This window comes from Punica granatum, chromosome 5 (assembly GCF_007655135.1).
Source record: "Punica granatum isolate Tunisia-2019 chromosome 5, ASM765513v2, whole genome shotgun sequence".
Classification (NCBI taxonomy): Eukaryota; Viridiplantae; Streptophyta; class Magnoliopsida; order Myrtales; family Lythraceae; genus Punica; species Punica granatum.
This window is the reverse complement of record NC_045131.1, coordinates 30,358,821-30,378,845: the sequence shown is the minus strand read 5'-3', so window position 1 is coordinate 30,378,845 and position 20,025 is coordinate 30,358,821. Positions and strand designations below refer to the sequence as shown.

The 20,025-nt window shown below is 32.5% G+C and overlaps 2 protein-coding genes across 2 annotated transcripts; both read right to left on the bottom strand.

Annotated features, from left to right (window-relative positions):
• Positions 1-4,189: 4,189 nt before the first annotated feature.
• On the bottom strand, positions 4,190-5,703 carry LOC116206852 (phosphatidylinositol transfer protein sfh5-like). Its single transcript, XM_031539672.1, has 2 exons — positions 5,552-5,703; positions 4,190-4,901 (listed from the first exon to the last, which is right to left on the bottom strand). Exons 1-2 carry the CDS (start codon positions 5,564-5,566, stop codon positions 4,419-4,421), a joined length of 498 nt encoding a protein of 165 aa, XP_031395532.1. The 5' UTR covers positions 5,567-5,703; the 3' UTR covers positions 4,190-4,418.
• Positions 5,704-13,073: 7,370 nt separating this feature from the next.
• LOC116209194 (cytochrome c1-like) lies at positions 13,074-14,602 on the bottom strand. Its single transcript, XM_031542775.1, has 2 exons — positions 14,438-14,602; positions 13,074-13,788 (listed from the first exon to the last, which is right to left on the bottom strand). Exons 1-2 carry the CDS (start codon positions 14,450-14,452, stop codon positions 13,306-13,308), a joined length of 498 nt encoding a protein of 165 aa, XP_031398635.1. The 5' UTR covers positions 14,453-14,602; the 3' UTR covers positions 13,074-13,305.
• Between the last annotated feature and the right edge of the window lie 5,423 nt (positions 14,603-20,025).

Below are 20,025 nucleotides of genomic sequence, written 5' to 3'. Positions count from 1 at the left end.
ATCGTATTTGAACCTATAAAAAAATATTGCGTACCATTGAAATAAAAGGTATATGTACGGATGATCTTGTCTGTTTCTAACGATAAGCATGTGTTTGTTTCGACTTATTTTTAAGTGTTGAAAATTTAAATGCTTAAAGGAATAAGTGCTTATTTAATTAAGTTGATTTTTTTGGTGGGCTACGTGTTAAAATTTTTTTTATAGAGACTTTCGAATCTAAGTACATTGCACAGATTGTATTATTTATGCACAATATATTATAATATATCGTCTAGAAGATAACAATAGGGATACTTTCCTTGCAGTAATAGTAGTGAAAGAATAGTCTAACCTAACAGTGTAGAAAGCTAATGGAAAATCTTATATGAGAAATGCCCACCATAATATATGGCCTTTCCATTCCGATGTTTCCTGTGCATAAGTCATTGACAGTATACTCGATCGGGATCACCTTGATGGGGAAATAGATTGAGATATATATATGTCATCACACTTCACTCAATAAGCATATTCTTAACTTGTTCAAACTGAAACTGTTTACTCTAAATATGAACGGACAATTGTGTAAAAAGCGGATTAATGGAGTACCTTATCATACTCATATTATGTAACAATTGTACACGACAATACAATGAAACCTCGACTATACTTCAATTCAGTCTTAATCAAAATCTAATGTATGCCAATCATCAATAATCAAGAACAAGCATATCCACAGATAATTCTATACTTAGCTTGTTATATAGAATGTTTATCAAAAAGCAAGACAGGCATAACATATACGTCTGCTTTCAGTAGTTAAAATATATTATGCATAAATAATACAATCTGTGCAATGTACTTAGATTCGAAAGTCTGAATAAAACAAAATTTCATTACGTGGAATTTTCAACTTTATTTAGAACATAATTATATGGTACAAACATACACACGAAACTAGATAATTATTAAATGGAAAATTCTAACATTCACGGTGATGAATTTCTTTTTTACCCTTGCTCGATAATCTGGAAGTTTAATGTTCCATTTTTATGGTGGGACCATCCGCGTCCCCTTTTTAGATTTCAATGTATTAGGTTAAAGGATCTTCCTTGCGACTGAAAAAAAAAAAGGCACGGTTATGGTTCATCTGCTTATAAGTCCATTGGGTCGACCCTCTATCCCATAGGAATCATGGTTCATGAATGTTTAGATATCTTTTTTTTTTTTTGCTTACAATAGGGAGCCAAAGATTGCGAAGATCAGAAGCAAAAATATATTGATATTGTTTTCATATTCTTTCTTTGCATGTGTGTATCATGAAATTATGATAATCTATCTATTATATAGAATTGACTGTGCTATAATAAATAGAGGAAACTATTAATTTTTATACAAATAATTGCTATATCATTTCTTATATATTCTTTGAAAAAAAATAAATGTTTTTAATTTGAATTAATTATAAATACTTCATAAATTAATTAAAAATAGAAAATATATGTATAATATTAATTAACATAGAGCATAAATTTTATATATTTTATTTTACTTATATTCAATAAATATATATCTCAGAGAAAAATCTTGATAAAAAAATTTGGTGAAAATGGTCACTTCTCTCAAATGATGAATTAGCATAAGATTTATTCACTATTACTAACATCATATCACATTTGTAATGGTTAGCATAAAATTTTTTCGTTTATGAGATTAATAATATTATATTCACGTATATATAAATCTCAATATAAATGCATACTTTTAAATCAACATGACAAAGAATAACATAAAAAATTGTCTGTATAAAGTTATGTTCATCCAATTAATAGGGCTAAATTGGTAACTTTTTTGCTTAATACTGAATTGAATTCTTTATTATACATAATTTTATTATGATAATAATTAGAAATAAATAAATTCAAAGCTATTAAATCGGTTAAAAAAGATTTCTTTCAATTTTTAAATTATATAATTTAAAGTATGAACAAACAATTGTCATAAAGGATGTAAAAAATATCATAAATAAATATTAAAACAAAAGCAGATCATATATGGTAAAAATTCTTTAGTCATAAAACATACACAAAATTAGGCACAAAAAGATTATCATAAATAAAAAAAACTATTTTAATACTTTTGAAACAAAAGTTCATTATATATGATAAAAATTTATTATATATATATATATATATATAACCAGTAGGTATTAATAGATGTGAAAAATAAAGATCATTTAAAATTTAGAATAATAATATTTTGCAATATTCAAAATTAAATTAGAAGTCTGGCCAATTTCAAATTAATTATCATTGTGACTTAAAAATTTCTAAAACTTTCAGCAATAAATTATACATAAATATTATCTTCCAATTGATATTAGTCCGACATAAATTTTACATCAATGCAGTTAATAAAATGAATAATATAAGTTATAAGAACTAAAATTAATGCTATCATTATTATCATCAAATTCTAAATTGTTTTAATTGCAAGAAAATATATGTATAAGTTGGATTTGGAGCTCATGTGCTAATTGACCATAGGCATCGAATCATGTATTTCTCCCATGGTGAAGTCTAATTATACATACTCTTACCATATTTTGAACTATACTAGAATTTTAATTTTTCACAGTTTTTCACTACAATTATCTAAATAATATAAATTTATTCACAATACAAGATTAATGAATAGTTTCTTTCTTATGTTTTATATTTATTTTTCGTGTCTCTCGAATAATTATTTTTTGTCAAAAGTTTAAAATTTGCAATATTGTTATGGAATTTAATTTCTAATTTTTTTAAAAGTAAGTTTAAATTTCTACAAAGTATGAATTTTTCTAAAAACCTAGCATGCATATAAGGATGACTCATTGCAAACATACCGTAACACTTACAGCTCTCGCTAAAGGAAAATGATGAGTGCATAATTTTTTTCGGTTATAAGGGAGGCACATGGGTCTAGTCCAATAAGATAGAAATCCTAAGTATCTAATAAAGGGGCATAGTTAGTTCCACTAAGTATCAAATCTAGAACATCTAGGTTACCCGGCGAGAGCGTGTATCACTGCGCTACGCTCTCAATTTAATCTAAATTTGTCTGAACTTTTCTCGCACAGTGAATCTATTGAGAATAAGAGTTATAATTGATATTTCTGCGGGAAAAAAGTAAATAAAAGATGTGGGTAGATTAGAAAATTAGATTCATCTAGTATATTATGATGAGAGGGAAAATTAAGGAATTACTCATTAATCTACCATTAGGGTCAAGATCTCAATCCTATGGGAAAAGAAATACGGTGCAGTGGCAGATGCTCTCGTATGGTAATATAGAGATTCTAAGTTCGATTATCATAATTAGATAATTCGTATCACTTTATTAAATTTTTTATTCCTAATATTAAGCTCATAAGTCTCTTTTGTAAACGAAAAAATCTTAATAATCTCAATAATATTCAATAATATTTTTAAGGTTGTTTTCTCGTTTCATTTTTTTTTTTACTTTCTATCTTTTTTCTCTTCCCCTCGTTTGAATGAGAAATAAGAGGTAGGATGGGAGAGTTACATTCTACATTACATTATGCGTGTGGAATGAGCCAAGCAAAGCAAAAGCTAACACACAGGGAGAGGAGACGGTATTTTGCAAAACTTGTTTACGAAAAAACATTTTCCCGGAAATGTGGTGCAGTTTCGGTTTGTTTGTTTATAAAAATAAATTTTACTTAACTTAATTTTATTTTAATTTTCCATTAATTCAATAAAACAATCATACCTTTTTTATTTTTTTAAATTCGCTCTCATACTTTTCTTATCTATTATTACAATTAATTTTTTAATACTAAATTCTCTTAATTATTTAACGTTTTGCCTCAATTTCGATACTTTTTTTTTCAATTCAACAATACAATTATTACTTTTTTTTTATCTTCTTTTTCAAATTCCCTCACGTACTTTTTCCAATTACTTTTGTTTTTATCTCCTCAAATCAAATTAAATCAAACTTAACTTCGTTATCAAATGCTATGTATATTTGATTTTACCGAAAAACATGTTCTTAGAAACACGAATGTTCTTAAAAGAATATACTACAGATCCCCGGTTCTCAAAACTATGCCCAAATAGCCTATGCCTTCTATTCCATTGAAAAAACATATTATGGGTAAAATCTATTTTGAGATTTATATTGATAAATTCGAGCACTCAAGTCGAAAGAACAAAGGAGATGTAGTTTTTTTTTTATCATATCATATCATATAATATCTAAAATATGATCAAATAACATAGTCATAAATAAACACACCATATCACCATAGCAAAAACTCAACCTCTCCGAAATCACAAAATTAGGAGCATCATACCAAACATGCATTTCAAGCAGTCTAACTCTGTTCTTCTCTCCCCTCCCCAAGATGATCATGTTAGTAATGCATGCTCTCTCTACTCCTGGGCTTTCTCTGCTGCAACTTCTGGGGCTGCGGCCTTCTCTGGCTTCTCCTCGGCAACTGGCTTCTTGTCATCCTCGGCTGGAACCGCCTCCTCTGCTGCTGCTGGTGTACTCTCAACAGCCTCTTCCTTGGCTTCCTCAGCCAGAGCAGCTTTCTCTGTCTTCACTTCCTCTTGCGCCTCTTCCTTTGAAGCCGCCTCCTTGGTCTCAACCTTTGTCTCCCCTACGACTTCCTTGGTCTTGACCTCTGCTCGAGCTTCGGCTTCTGCTTCTGCTGGGGTGGCCTCAGGCTCAGCAGCCTTGGCTATGGGGGCCTCGGTGGTGGCTTCTTCCTTGTGCTCTTTGGCAGCTGCCTCAGGCTCGGCTGTCGGAGCTGCTGGTGCAGCCACCTCATCAGCTGCCGCTGGCTCCTTGGTCTCTACCACCTCAGCAGCCGGGGCCTCATTCTCGGCCAATGGTGCAGTAGCTGCAGCAACCTATGACAATACAAACAGATCGGTGCCTCCGTTATATCTCGATGAAATCGAAGTTTGGTATGAAGTGAAAAAGAATCTTAATACTGGATCAAAGGTTTTTCTCCACACAGACAGCATCAGTTACGGAGTTGATATGTTTTGATTGATCAATAAATCAGGAGTTTAGTCAGCTTCTTCCCTTCGGTCTATGATCACACTTATTGTTTAGATCATCGATCCTGACTATATGACACATTAGATCGAAATTCAATCATGTGATGGGTAGTTGTTTTGCCACCTTAACTAGTAAAAAAGAACTTTTTGGGGGAGTTAGTCCCCGCAAAATCAGAATCAGAATTTGATTTTTCAGACATATGATCAAGTATCGAGTTGATGGGTTTTGATCTATGAGCAGATCAGATGAAGCTTGTCCAGTTCTTTTTTTGATGCTCAGAAACAAGGATCATCAACTCTCTACCATATATCATATGTTAAAAAATTAAAGATGATCGTGTTACAACGGTTAAGAAACACTCGAACTGCCTTGATCTATCTATTCACACGCTTCGACACTGAGTCAATTTACTAAAGCCATTAAAACTGATCAAGCTAAGAGACAGAAGCATAAGAGAACAACAGAAGCTGATGAAAAATGGTTTATATGTTTATACCTCAACTGTGGCCATCTGAGTAAGCTGAAGGGGAAGCTTTTGAAAGAGAGAGAGAGAGGGATTAGGGCAGAGGAAACAGAGGAAATGAGGGGGAGAGTTCAGTTGTTAGTGAGGAGATCATCATGCTATGAGGCCTATATATAGTGGCTTAAGTTGCATAATTCCGAGATAAAATAATTGTGAAAAATCTGAGAGAGAGAGAGAAGGGAAAGGGAATCTTGGACAAATTGATATGATATGATATAATACATACACATCATGTTACTGACACATATAAATGGACATACTAGCATGTCTAGTTGTAAATGTTTTTCCTTTCCACCACCTAAAGTTTTGGTTTGATAAGGTTTTTTATTTTATCATACATGATCTATGAGGAACTCATAATGACATATTATATTCATATTTTATTGTGCAATTCATGTTAAATTATTATTAATTTTATATAAATTATAAGAAGTTTGTGCTTAATTATGTGTAGTTTGATATTGCAGGTCTTTGAGGACTTGGATGGAATTACGAGCAATATTGAGGAGTTTTGCGCAATTTGGAGCCGGCCTATATCTTTTGGAAATCTTTTTTTGTTTTGGATGTAAAATATTCCTTATGACAAGTTTTGGAAGGACCATTATTTTTAGCTATCTTTTACCATTCTTTTCACCTAGAGAGTCTTGGAGAGAGTCTTGTTCTTGAGTCGTTACCTTAATCAATGGATTGGAAGAAAAGCATCATGGAAGAGACTGCTCCTTGAAGGAATTGTTGGGTTTTTGTTTTAGGATTCAATAGCTGAATATGAATTTTATTGCATATGGAGAAGCCTTCCATTCATATTCAAGTAAAACCGACTGCAAGTTAAGCGCGAATTCTACCAGCAAGTGCACTAGGTCAAATCAAATAATATAGTGATGAATAGAGTGTCGATCCCACGAGGATTAATTAAGTACTAAACCTATATTAGATTCTATTATTATCTCGGCAATCAAATTGAGAGAATTAACTAATTAACTACTAACTAACTTAAATCGTCACAAAGTGAAGAAAGAGAATTGTATTAAAATATATCAATTGGAAGTGGGAAAAATAGAATCCACCATAGTTTCACTAATCAGATTGCTATCATGTTATATAAATTAATAGTTATGTGCTCATTCAGGTGAGTTTATCAAGCCTTTAAAATTAAAGTTTTAAACCCCTAATTAATTAATCAACTACCGCATCTCTAATTAATAGTGGACTCTAATTTACAATCATACACCTTCCAGTGCTATAATCGCCTAATGCCCTAAATTAATTATATCTAATGTCTTAGCGAATAACTAACTAGAAACATTGCATTAATCCATGGATAATCTCTAATTAAACTAAGGGTTAATTGCACCGGGTGGTCCAAAAGGTTTCATGAATGTTTTAAGTTGTTATAAAATATTTTTTTTGTAACTTATTAGTACAAAAAGTTTCAAAACTGTTTCAATATAGTACATTCCGTCAATTGTACCTAACATCGTTAATATTTTGCTAACATGACGTGTCCTATGTGTCACTTTTGTTACGTGGAACCAATCAGAGTGCGCTACATCATTTAAAGAGAAAATAAAATTTGAAAAAGTCCAATAAAAATAAAAAAATAATAATAAAATAGTAAAAATTTAGGAAAAAATAATTAATTTTAAACTTTTAAATTTAAATTTAAATTTAAATTTTAAAATATTTTTTATTATTTTAAATATTAAATTAAAAATAATTTAAATATTAAATTAAAAATAATTTAAATATTAAATTAAAAATAATTTAAATATTAAATAAAAATAATTTAAATATTAAATTAAAAATAATTTAAATTTTTAAAAAAGTTAAAATAATTTTAAAAATAATTTAAAATTTTAAAATTTTTTAAAATAAATTTTTTTTTATTTTTTTCTTAATTTTTACTTTTTTTGTATTTTTATTGGAATTTTTCAAATTTTATTTTCTTTTAAATGACGTAGCGCACTGTGATTGGTTCCACGTAACAAAAGTGACCCATAGGACGTGCCACGTCAGCAAAATGTTAATGGCATCAGGGGCAATTGACGGAATGTACTATATTGAAACGGTTTTGAAACTTTTTGTACCAACAAGTTACTAAAAAAATATTTTAGACTAACTTGAAACATTCACGAAACCTTTTGGACCACCGGTGCAATTTACCCTTAAACTAATTAACGCAGCTTCAGCATTTAACTAATTAGTCTAATCAAGAATTCCTAACAAACCCTATATCAACTCCCGTATTTCTAACAATTATAACCAATTAAGAATTATAATTGAAATTATAGGATTTGCAATCATGAATCATCCACACATCTATTGATCCTATAACATGGTTACAATGATCATATTAGCTACCTAGGGTTTCATCATATTCCCACAAGAGAAGCTTAGAACATCATGGAATTAAAAACATAATTATAATTCAAAAGAGTCATTGCAATAAAATTCATATTTAGCAGTAAACTCAAGATATTGAATCTTAAAACAAAAACCCAACAATTCCTTCAGAGTAGTCTCTTCCACGATGCTTTTCTTCCAATTCATTGATCAAGGTAACGGCTCAAGAACAAGACTCTCTCCCCCGGACTCTCTCTAAGACTCTCTAGGTTAAAAGAATGGTAAAATATAGCTAAAAATAATGGCCTTCCAAAACTTGTCATGAGGAATATTTTATATCCAAAATAAAGAAAGATTTCCGAAAGATATAGACTAGCTCCAAATTGCACAAAACTCCTCAATATTTCTCGTAATTCCATCCAAGTCCTCAAAAACCTACAATATCAAACTACACATAATTAAGCACTAACTTCTTATAATTTCTATAAGATTAATAATAATTTAACATGAATTGATTAATACTCAATTGAATTTTTTATTCTACATAATCTTATTATGATAATAATTAGAAATAAATAAATTCAAAGCTATTAAATCTGTTAAAAAATATTTACTTTTAATTTTAAAATTATATAATTTAAAGTATGAACAACAAATTGTCATAAAGGACGTAAAAAATATAATAAATATTTATTTTATTTTTTTAATAATATCTTTAAGCAAAAGCAGATCATATATGGTAAAAATTCCTTGGTCATAAAACAGACACAAAATTAGGAGCAAAAAGATTATCATAAATAAAAACTATTTTGATATTCTTGAAACAAAAGTTCATCATATATGATAAAAATTTATTATATATATATATATATGTATAACTAGTAGGTATTAATCGATGTGAAAAATAAAGATCATTTAAAATTTAGAATAATAATATTTTGCAATATTCAAATTTAAATTAGAAGTCGGACTAATTTCAAATTAATTATCATTGTGACTTAAAAATTTCTAAAACATCCTGCAATAAATTATACATAAATATTACCTTCCAATTGATATTAGTCCGACATAAATTTTACATCAATGCAGTTAATGAAAGGGAAAATAGTCCAATATAACACAGTTTTTACCTTATTTTCATTTCCTAGCACGTTTTTAAAAGTTGTCACGATCTAGCACGAATCACCATTTTATTCCCAGATCTAGCACACCGTTAAACTCCGTCTAAAAACCGTTAAACACCGTCAGACAAAGTTTAACGGTGTGCTAGATCCGAGAATCAAATGGTGATTTGTACTAGATCGTGACAACTTTTAAAAATGTGCTAGGAAGTGAAAATACAGTAAGAACTGTGTTATATGAGGTTATTTTTCCTTTTTTTATTTGAAGATTCGCCGTCCAGAAAAATCTAAAAATTAGTGTGGAGTTTTATAATAATATCAGGAACATTGGTTAAAAGTTTCAAGTATTTTTTAGATTGGACGGTTCACAAAAACTATCAAAATTAGAAGGGAAAATTACACAAAAAACCTAAATTTTGTAAAACATCTCAGTTTTGTCATAAATTTTGTTTTGTAACAAAAAAACCACATGTTTTGAGAATCGTCTCAGATTTGACCTCCCGTTACCATTCTATTAAGTTTGCCGTCTATTTGCCTACGTGAACTTCACGGGACCCACAAAATTTACACATCATTTGATCATCTTCTCTTTTCTTTACAAAAATAACCTAAATTTTTAGAAAAGTCTCAGTTTTGTTCCAAATTTTAATTTGTAATTTAAAAAAATACATATTTTAAAAATTTCTCAGAAATGGTCCGTGAGAGGAGATGCTAGCCAGGGCTGACTTTAGGAGCAAAAACATATGATTTTTTTCATTACAAACCAAATTTATGATGAAATTGAGACTTTTTTGAAAATTTGAATTTTTTTTATTTAACCTATCTTATTTGTTTATCGATATATGTCTGAAGTTAACAGTTCACGTATGCAAAATTGACGGAATTTATAACGGATATCATTTTTTAGACAATTTAGAAAAATTATGGTTTGTTTTGTTACAAAACAAAATTTTGGATAAAACTGAGATATTTTACAAAATTTAGGTTTTTTTGTGTAATTTGCCCAAATTAGAATACCGAAAAATGGGTAAATATTTTTATCTGAAGATTTACTACCCAGAACAATCTGAAAATCTGTGTGGAGCTTTATAATAATATCAGGAATATGGGGTAAAAGTTTCATCTCGTTTTGAGATCGGGCGATTCACAAAAACTATCAAAATCATAACACCGAAAAGATAGGTAAATATATTTTATCTGAAGATTCACTACCCAGAAAAATATGAAAATATATGAGGAGCTATTATAATAATGTTAGGAACATTGGGAAAAAGTTTCATCTTGTTTTGAGATCGAACGGTTCACAAAAACTATCAAAATCAGAGCACCGAAAAGAAGGATGGTTATTTTTAATCTGAAGATTCACTGTCTAGAAAAATTTGAAATTTTGTGTGGAGTTTTATAATAATATTAGGAACGTGGGATAAAAGTTTTACCTCGTTTTGAGATCGGACGATTCACAAAAGCTATCTAAATCACAACACCGAAAAAGAAGATAAATATTTTTTATTTGAAGATTTACCATCCAGAAAAATCTGAAAATTTGTGTTGAGCTTTATAATAATAGCAGGAACATGGGGTAAAATTTTCATCTCGTTTTGAGATCTGGAAATTCACAAAACTATCATAATCATAACACCGAAAAGGTAGGTAAATATATTTTATCTGAAGATTCACCGCCCAAAAAAATATGAAAATTTATGAGGAGCTTTATAATAATATCAGGAACAAGGGGTAAAAGTTTCACCCCATTTTGAGATTGGACGATTCACAAAAGCTATCTAAATCACAACACCGAAAAGGAGATAAATATTTTTTATCTGAAGATTCACCATCCAGAAAAATCTAAAAATTTGTGTGGAGCTTTATAATAACATCAGGAACATGGGGTAAAAGTTTTACCTCATTTTGAGATCGTACGGTTCACAAAAACTATCAAAATCAGAACACTGAAAAGAGGGGTAAATATTTTTTTGAGAAAATAGCCCCATGTATCACAGTTTTTACCTTATTTTCATTTAATAGCACGTTTTTAAAGTTGTTACGATCTACCACGAATCACCATTTTATTCTCGGATCTAGCACACCGTTAAACTCCGTCTAACTGTATTTAACGGTGTTTAACGATTTTTAGACGAAGTTTAACGGTGTGCTAGATCTGGGAATAAAATGGTAATTCATGTTAGATCGTGACAACTTTTAAAAACGTGCTAGGAAGTGAAAATAAGGTAAAAATTGTGCTATATGGGGCTATTTTCCCTTAAATGAAAAGAATAATATATGTTATAAGAACTAAAATTAATGGTATCATTATTACCATTAAATTCTAAATTTTTTTAATTGCATGAAAATATAAGTATAAGTTGAATTTGGAGCTCATGTGCTCATTGACCATAGGCATCGAATCATGTATTTCTCCCATGGTGAAGCCTAATTATACATACTCTTACCATATTTTGAACTTTACTGGAATTTTAATTTTTCACATTTTTTCACTAAAATTATATAATAAATTTATTCACAATACAAGATTAATGAATAGTTTTCTTTCTTATGTTTTATATTTATTTTTAATGTCTCTCGAATAATTATTTTTTGCCAAAAGTTTAAAATTTGCAATATTGTTATGGAATTTAATTTCTAATTTTTTAAAAGTAAGTTTAAACTTCTACAAGTTATGAATTTTTCTAAAAACCTAGCATGCACATAAGGATGACTCATTGCAAACATCATGTAACACTTACAGCTCTCGCTAAAGGAAAATGATGAGTGCACAATTTTTTTGGGTATAAGGGAGGCTCATGGGTCTAGTTCAACAAGATAGAAATTCTAAGTATCTAATAAAGGGGCAGAGTTAATTCCACGAAGTATCAATTTTGAAACCTTTAAGTTATCCGGCGAGGGTGCGTGTCACCACGCTACACTCTCAATTTAATCTAAATTTGTCTGAACTTTTCTCACACAGTGAATCTATTGAGAATATGAGTTATAATTGATATTTCTACGGGAAAAAAGTAAATAACAGATGTGGGTAGATTAGAAAATTAGATTCATCTAGTATATTATGATGAGAGGAAAAATTAAGGAATTACTCATTAATCTACCATTAGGGTCAAGATCTCAATCACATGGGAAAAGAAATGTGGTGCAGTGGCGGATGCTATCGTATGGTAATATAGAGGTTCTAAGTTCGATTTTCATAATTAGATTATTCGTGTCTTTTTATAAATTTTTTTATTCATAATATTAAATTAATAAGTCTCTTTTGTAAATGAAAAAAATCAATCATCTCAATAATATTCAATAATATTTTTAAGGTTGTTTTCTCTTTTCATTTTTTTTAGTTTTTCTCTTCCCCTCTTTTGAATGAGAAATAAGAGGTAGGACGAGAGAGTTACATTCTACATTACATTATGCGTGTGGAATGAGCCAAGCAGAGCAAAAGCAAACACGCAGGGAGAGGAGACAGTGTTTTGCAAAACTAGTTTACGAAAAAACATTTGCCCAGAAATGGGGTGCAGTCTCGATTTGTTTGTTTACAAAAATAAATTTTACTTAACTTAATTTAATTTTACTTTTTCATTAATTCAACAAAATAATCATTACTTTTTGATTTTTTTCTTCAAATTCTCTCTCATTTTTTTTATTATATATTATTATAATTAATTTTATAAAACTAAATTCTTTGAATTATTTAATATTTTTCTCTATTTTAATATTATTTCTTTAATTCAAAAACACAATCATTACTTTTTTATCTTTTTTTTTCAAATTCTCTATCGTACTTTTTCCAACTACTTTTGTCTCCAAATCAAATTAAATCAAACTTAACTTTGTTACCAAATGTTATGTATATTTGATTTTACCAAAACACATGCTCTTAGAAACACGGATGTTCTTAAAAGAATATATTAGAGATCTCCGGTTCTGGAAACTATACCCAAATAGCCTATGCGTTCTCTCCCATTGAAAAAACATATTGCGGGCAGTATCAGTTTCGAGATTTATATTGATGAATACGAGCACTCAAGTCAAAAGAACAAAGGAGATGTAGTTTTTTATTGATCATATCATATCATATAATGTCTAAAATATGATCAGGTAACATACTCATAAATAAACACACCATACCACCATAGCAAAACCTCAACCTCTCCGAAATCACTAAATTAAGAACATCATACCAAACATGCATTTGTTCAAGCAGTCTAACTCTGTTCTTCTCTCCCCTCCCCAAGATGATCATGTAAGTAATGCATGCTCTCTCTACTCCTCGGCTTTCTCTGCAGCGACTTGTGGGGCTGCGGCCACCTCTGGCTTCTCCTCGGCAACTGGCTTCTTGTCATCCTCGGCTGGAACCGCCTCCTCTGCTGCTGCTGGTGTACTCTCAACAGCCTCTTCCTTGGCTTCCTCAGCCGGAGCAGCTTTCTCTGTCTTCACTTCCTCTTGCGCCTCTTCCTTTGAAGCCGCCTCCTCAGTGTCAACCTTAGTCTCCACTACGACTTCCTTGGTCTTGACCTCTGCTGGGGCTTCGGCTTCTGTTTCTGCTGGGGTGGCCTCAGGCTCAGCAGCCTTGGCTATGGGGGCCTCGGTGGTGGCTTCTTCCTTGGGCTCTTTGGCAGCTGCCTCAGGCTCAGCTGTCGGAGCTGCTGGTGCAGCCACCTCTTCAGCTGCTGCTGGCTCCTTGGTCTCTACCATCTCAGCAGCCTGGGCCTCATTCTCGGCCAATGGTGCAGTAGCTGCAGCAACCTATGACAATCCAAACAGATCGGTGCCTTTGTTATTTCTTCATGAAATCGAAGTTTGGGGTGAAGAAAAAGAATCTTAGTACTGGATCAAAGGTTTTTCTCCATATATACAACAGCAGTTACGGAGTTGATGTGATTTTATTGATCGATAAATCAGGAGTTTTGTCAGCTTCTTCCCGTTGGTCAGTGATCACGCTTGTTGTTTAGATCACCGATCCCGACTATATGACACATTCGATCAAAATCTGATCATGTGATGGGTATTTGTTTTGCCACCTTAAATTGTAAAAAAGAACTTTTCAGGGGAGTTAGTCTTCACGAAATCAGAATCAGAGTTTGATTTTTCAGACATATGATCAAGTATCGAGTTGATGGGTTTTGATCTATGAGCAGATCAGATGCAGCTTGTCCTGTTCTTTTCTCGATGTTCAAAAACAAGGATCATCAACTATCTACCATATATCATATGTTAAAAACTTAAAGACGATCGTGTTACAAACGGTTAAGAAACACTCAAACTGCCTTGATCTATATATTCACATGTATTGACGCTGAGTCAATGTACCAAAATCGTTAAAAATGATCAAGCCAAGAGCCAGAAGCATAAGAGAACAACAGAAGCTGATGAAAAATGGTTTATAGGTTTATACCTCAACTGTGGCCATCTCAGTAAGCTGAAGGGGAAGCTTTTTAAAGAAAGAGAGCAGGGGAAAGAGGGAGGAAGGGGGAAGAGAGAGAGAGAGAGAGGGATTAGAGCAGTGGAAACAGAGGAAATGAGGGAGAGAGATCAGTTGCTAGTGAGGAGATCATCATGCTATGAGGCCTATATATAGTGGCTTAAGTTGCACAATTCCGAGATAAAATAATTGTGGAAAATCAGAGAGAGAGAGTGGGGAAAGGGAATCTTGGACAAATTGATATGATATGATATAATACGTACACATCATGTTACTGACACATATAAATGGACATACTAGCATGTCTAGTTGTAAATGTTTTCCTTTCCACCACCTAAAGTTTTGGTTTAATAAGGTTTTATTTTATTTTATTTTATCATACATGATCTATGAGGAACTCCGATCCATTTCTTGCATATGGAGAAGCCTTCCATTCGTATGCAGGTAAAACCGACTGCAAGTTAGCTTGAACCTATAAGAAAATAATGTATGAGAAAGTATTACGTTTCATTGAGATAAAAAGTTATACATAGACTTATTTATGTCGGACTATACGTGTCTTATATATTAATCCGTCACTATCTATTACTGAAATAGTAAAAGTAGATGCATACATTTTTTTTTCCTCGGTGGACAAAGTAGATGTAATTTCAAGTAAATTGTTACTAGCTCGAACGTGTAATTAAGGAAATATTGCATTCCACTGAGGAAAAAGGGATATATATATATAAAGTATGTTGTTGATGGGTGATATCCGTCATATTTTGGTTGAGACAGAAGTACACATATAATCTCGAGGTTTCATTGTATTATCAAATATGGTTGTTCCGTATGTGAGTAAGATAAGGAACTCCAATGCAATCCGCCTTCCACACATAAATTGTTCTTTTATGTTCGGAATAAACGGTTTCAATTTAAACAAGATATATAAGAAAATATCTCCTTCCACTTAGATATATAAATAATATAAAATATGCTTATCAAGTGAAGCGTGATATATTTATAAACGATCTATTTCATCATGTCCGACGTTACTGTCGATCATTTATGAGTAGGAAACATCGAAATGGAAAGGCCAGTACATTGTGGTGGGCATTTCTCATATCAGCATCATGGCCTTTTCTGGTAAGCGGCTTTCTCATTACTGTGTGTGTTTTGTTCAGTAATGCTTGTAGGGAGCTAATTACTCTTTTGTCATCGTTCCATGTTCCATATACATATATATTATATACGCACATATATCATCTATGATTGCCATTAGCTTTCTACTGATATAGGATAGGTGCATACTATTATTTTTCAACGAGGTCAGTAAATCTACAAGGACTTAAGAATGTCTAATAATTTTTTTCTTATTGTATTTACATTATATATGTTTATTTATACAAAAAAAAATAAAAATGGGCCCAAATCCATATAAGCTCAATGGATTTTCAACATTAATATATTGAAAATTTTACCACTAGTGTCAATAAATTTCTTCTCCTATGCAATTTTATTTTTTTAAAAAAATAAAGTTACTGTTCACGTCCTCTAAATCTATGGGTGTTATATTTCATGTTGAAATATCGATAATATATAAATATATATTATTATACATGTATATGTTGATAAAATACATATATGAAGGAGTCGTGGCTAACATACTGAACAGTTATTCTAGTTCGGTTAAGGAAAATGATGAGTGCATAACTTTTCATGAATAATGGATCTGCTGAGAGCATCATAGCTATATAACTGATTTTTCTGCACACCAACAGTGATAAAAAAAATGTACAAATTTAAAAATTCGAGACATCTCAGGAGAAAAAAAACTAGGAAAGTTGCTCATTAATTTACTGTTGGGGTCAAATCACAATCATATTTTTAAGGTTGTTTCACCTTATTTTTTCTTTTTTTCCCTTTCCCTTTCCCTTCCTCTTCTCTTTTTTCTTTTTTTCTTTCTTTCTTTTTTTTTTGTTGAATTCTCTTTTTAATTTGAATGGAATGAATAATAACGGGTAGGATGGGAGAGCTGCATTACATTATGTTCGTGGAATGAGCCAAGCAAGCAAAAGCAAACACACAGGGAAAGGGCGGTGCCCCATTTGTCTGGACCCTCTATCAACTATTTCTATCATTTTCACCCCCCAAACAACCTTTCCACTCTCTTATAAGGGACCCATACAAATTTTTCGTTTTCTTCTTCTTCGATGACAAACTCCGAGCAAGAAAAAAATTTCGAATTACACGAGCAGATTGCCCGAGGTATAGTACTGCCCACTGTTACTTTCACATATTTACTGACCAGACTCACATGGACAATCTGTTCCTACTCATTCTTTATTGATTCTGAAGGTACTTATTACAAAAAATAATTCTCGAATCGACTAATTACTAAAAGATCAGTATGGTAATTGTATGTATCTGTCATAGCTGATGGTTACTTAGACCCCACCCGAAGGTCTGGCGAATGTGACCCCGACTCCGTCGGGTTCTAGGGGTGATCGAAGATTGAGACGCGAACTTTAACATTAATTCGAAAAAAGAAGGTGGGATGCAAAGCTTTTTTACACCTTTTCTTGACTCAAACATGATCTTAGCTTTGGGAACCGCCCTTTCTAAAGATGCAAACTTTGGGGGGCCCACCATCGGATGCCTTCCAGGTAGGCCTCTCGTGAGTGTGGGCCCATTTACCAGCCGTCTGATCTGCCACCCCAGATCTCAGTCATTGGTTCGCTCCGCTTGCATATACGCCATCCTCTTTTATTACCGATTCGGCATTTTAAGCAACACTTACAGTTGTGAATATATCGAGGATAATATTAAATTTATTGTATCATACAGCATATTAGTGGTGTACGATGAAAATTTGCTTTCTATAATGATTTTGAATCGTGACTGCACACCACGTATAGTATTAAATACCTTATCATGACGTTTCATGTCGCATTGCCTGAAACAAAACTCAAAGAGTAGCACCATGGGTGTTCATATGCTCCAAAGTTGTACCGATGGCTCGAGGGGGAGATAGTTCCATATTCACTATATAGAAAAAGGGAAATAAAAATTAAATTAGCAATAGATATTACGGTAAAAAAGAAACTACTTAGGGTTAACTGACGAGTCATTATAATTATCAGAAAGAATTGACGAATGATAAATCTCCTTTTTAACTGTTGCTAGAAAATAATTCATCAAAATATCAACAGAACCAAAATAAGAAGTTCAAGCTGTTTGAGCAATCCGTGCATTATGAAGCTCCCAAACCGGCCATATTATAGCTCTACTTCCAACTAACTCCATCTCCCTATATAATAGTCCCAGAGAGTGATCCGGCTATGTGAAAATAGTAGTTATTTAGCAATTAAAGAGTTTATGAATTTAGAAAAAGGAGCATAGTAGCTCTATAGTAAATGTTCTTGTCTAGGAATCAAAATGTTTTATGTTCGGTTCTTGTTAATGGAACCACTTGTATCATTTTATCTAAATTTCTAATTCTTTGTATTATGTTCATGGGCCTCATCCGTAAAAAAGAAAAAAAAAAGGGTAAACAAAGTTACTCAATTTTATTCTCATCCAGCGGGTGGTAATTAATCATTTTTTTTGGTGAATTAATTATGTTATTTTGATAGGGTAAAGTCGACAAAATAATGTTACACCGACTTCCACGCTCTTCTGGCTAGCTCGTACTATATTCACTCACATGTACGTATCCCGATATGTAAATAGTAGATCGTAGATAATGGAGCCAAGGGTGCATGCACCGGATTCACTAAATCTTCCTCCCTCCTTGAGTTATACATATTATATACTCACACACATACATAGACAGGTCGAAAGGTAACTTTCTTTTGTATTCGCCAGATTAAAATAATTAAGTGTGTGCAGGCAATCAAACGGTAGGGACTTGAGGCTGAAAAACAATAAATGCTCAAAATGACGCACCTTGAATTTCATAGTATGCTTTGTTCTGTGGATCTCCGTAATTCCCCCTCATCACTATTATTAGTCTCATATTATAAAGAATGTCTCAACTTGCGTGTTTTAAGGAAGGCTTGATTCTTTTTTCTTGTCGGATCGCGATACAGTAAAAGAGTTCACATGCGAGAATGATTTTGCATATGAAATTACTGCTTAACCATGTTATCGATCTGCATAACATGAAAAGTTTATGCTGGACAGATAAACATGTCGCTCATGATGCTATTATGCTAAACCTATCACATTATCAAGCATGCGTACGCGCGCGCCCACACATATGTATATATATATTATATGTTGAATTTTGCCAACATCGTGCTATTTCAAGTGATAACAGATGAAGAAACTACGTCGATACAATTCAGTCCACGCACGATAAACTTGACAGTGAAACTGATTGCTCGGGTGCCAGCATTATGCTAAATTTATGGCATTATCGAGCATATAAAAGCATGTGTATATTGATTTTTGCTAGTATCATAGTACTGTATGTGAAGCGATAGCATATGGAATGGTCGTGTCAGCAGAAGGAATCAATTTCGCGGTACGGCAAACTTGACGTTCCAACGAATTCAATAATGAAGAGCCTTATTCATCACTTACCCATCTAACACCTTTGCCCCTTTCCATTTGGGGTTATCTCATTTAGGTAAATTAAGAAGTGGCATCAGAAGGGGCCATCCTCTTCACTTAAGGCCATGCCTACACCTTATCACACCACCCCACGCCACACTGTAAAGTGGCATTAAAGAGAAAAGTTGGGCGGTGGAGTGCGGGCCCCACGTTCGGCCCTTTTTCTAATTATGATGGTAATTTGGGCCATTAGGGCATCATTAAGACATTAACCCCTTTTGCTTTTACCAAAAAAAACAGATCTAAGCATGTTTGTTTGCGGTTAATATTTTCTCAATGGGCAGACAAGAGCTGCCCATAAGGGTCTAATTGACCCTTTCGCGGTTGGTCCCTTCGGCGTTTTGCTTCTGATTCTTTTAAGGAAAGTTCTGCTGGGCCCGGGTCCACATGTGTCTGATATCATTTAGGATGTGGTGACGTGGCCCAATAGGCTGCTGCCAACATGGTTGGGTCCAGTTGCGGTTCTGATTCCAAACAGTTTTGATGGAAGAACATTGTTTGAGATTCAATCCTTACATGGGGGAATTCAATTTCGAATGCTTGTCCCTCCTCCCCATGCCATGAACAGTGATTGTTTAACCAAATGTTCTATTAATGATCTCGCAAGTTCCTTTCCAGGCCACACCCGAGTTTTACAGCGTCAAATCAAAGTGAAGGAAAAGTGGAAAAGCCCGCAATTCGGTCCCTGAATTCCTTGTACTGTTGTCTCACCAGTCAGTACCGATGAGACAGAAAAAACGGAGCGACTAGACAGAGGAGGGAGGGCAAAAATAAACGAAGAATGCACGCAACACTTATAGGTTCGAGTTTCAACCATCTATTCCCTTGATGCCACTATTTTCCACCGCAAGGTTTGAATTCTCAGGCTGCAATGTTTTCTTAACTTGAAGCTCTCGAGATCTAATACATAAGAGTGCAAAGAGGTAAGATGCGAAACTTCGCAGTGCAATATGCTCGAATACACT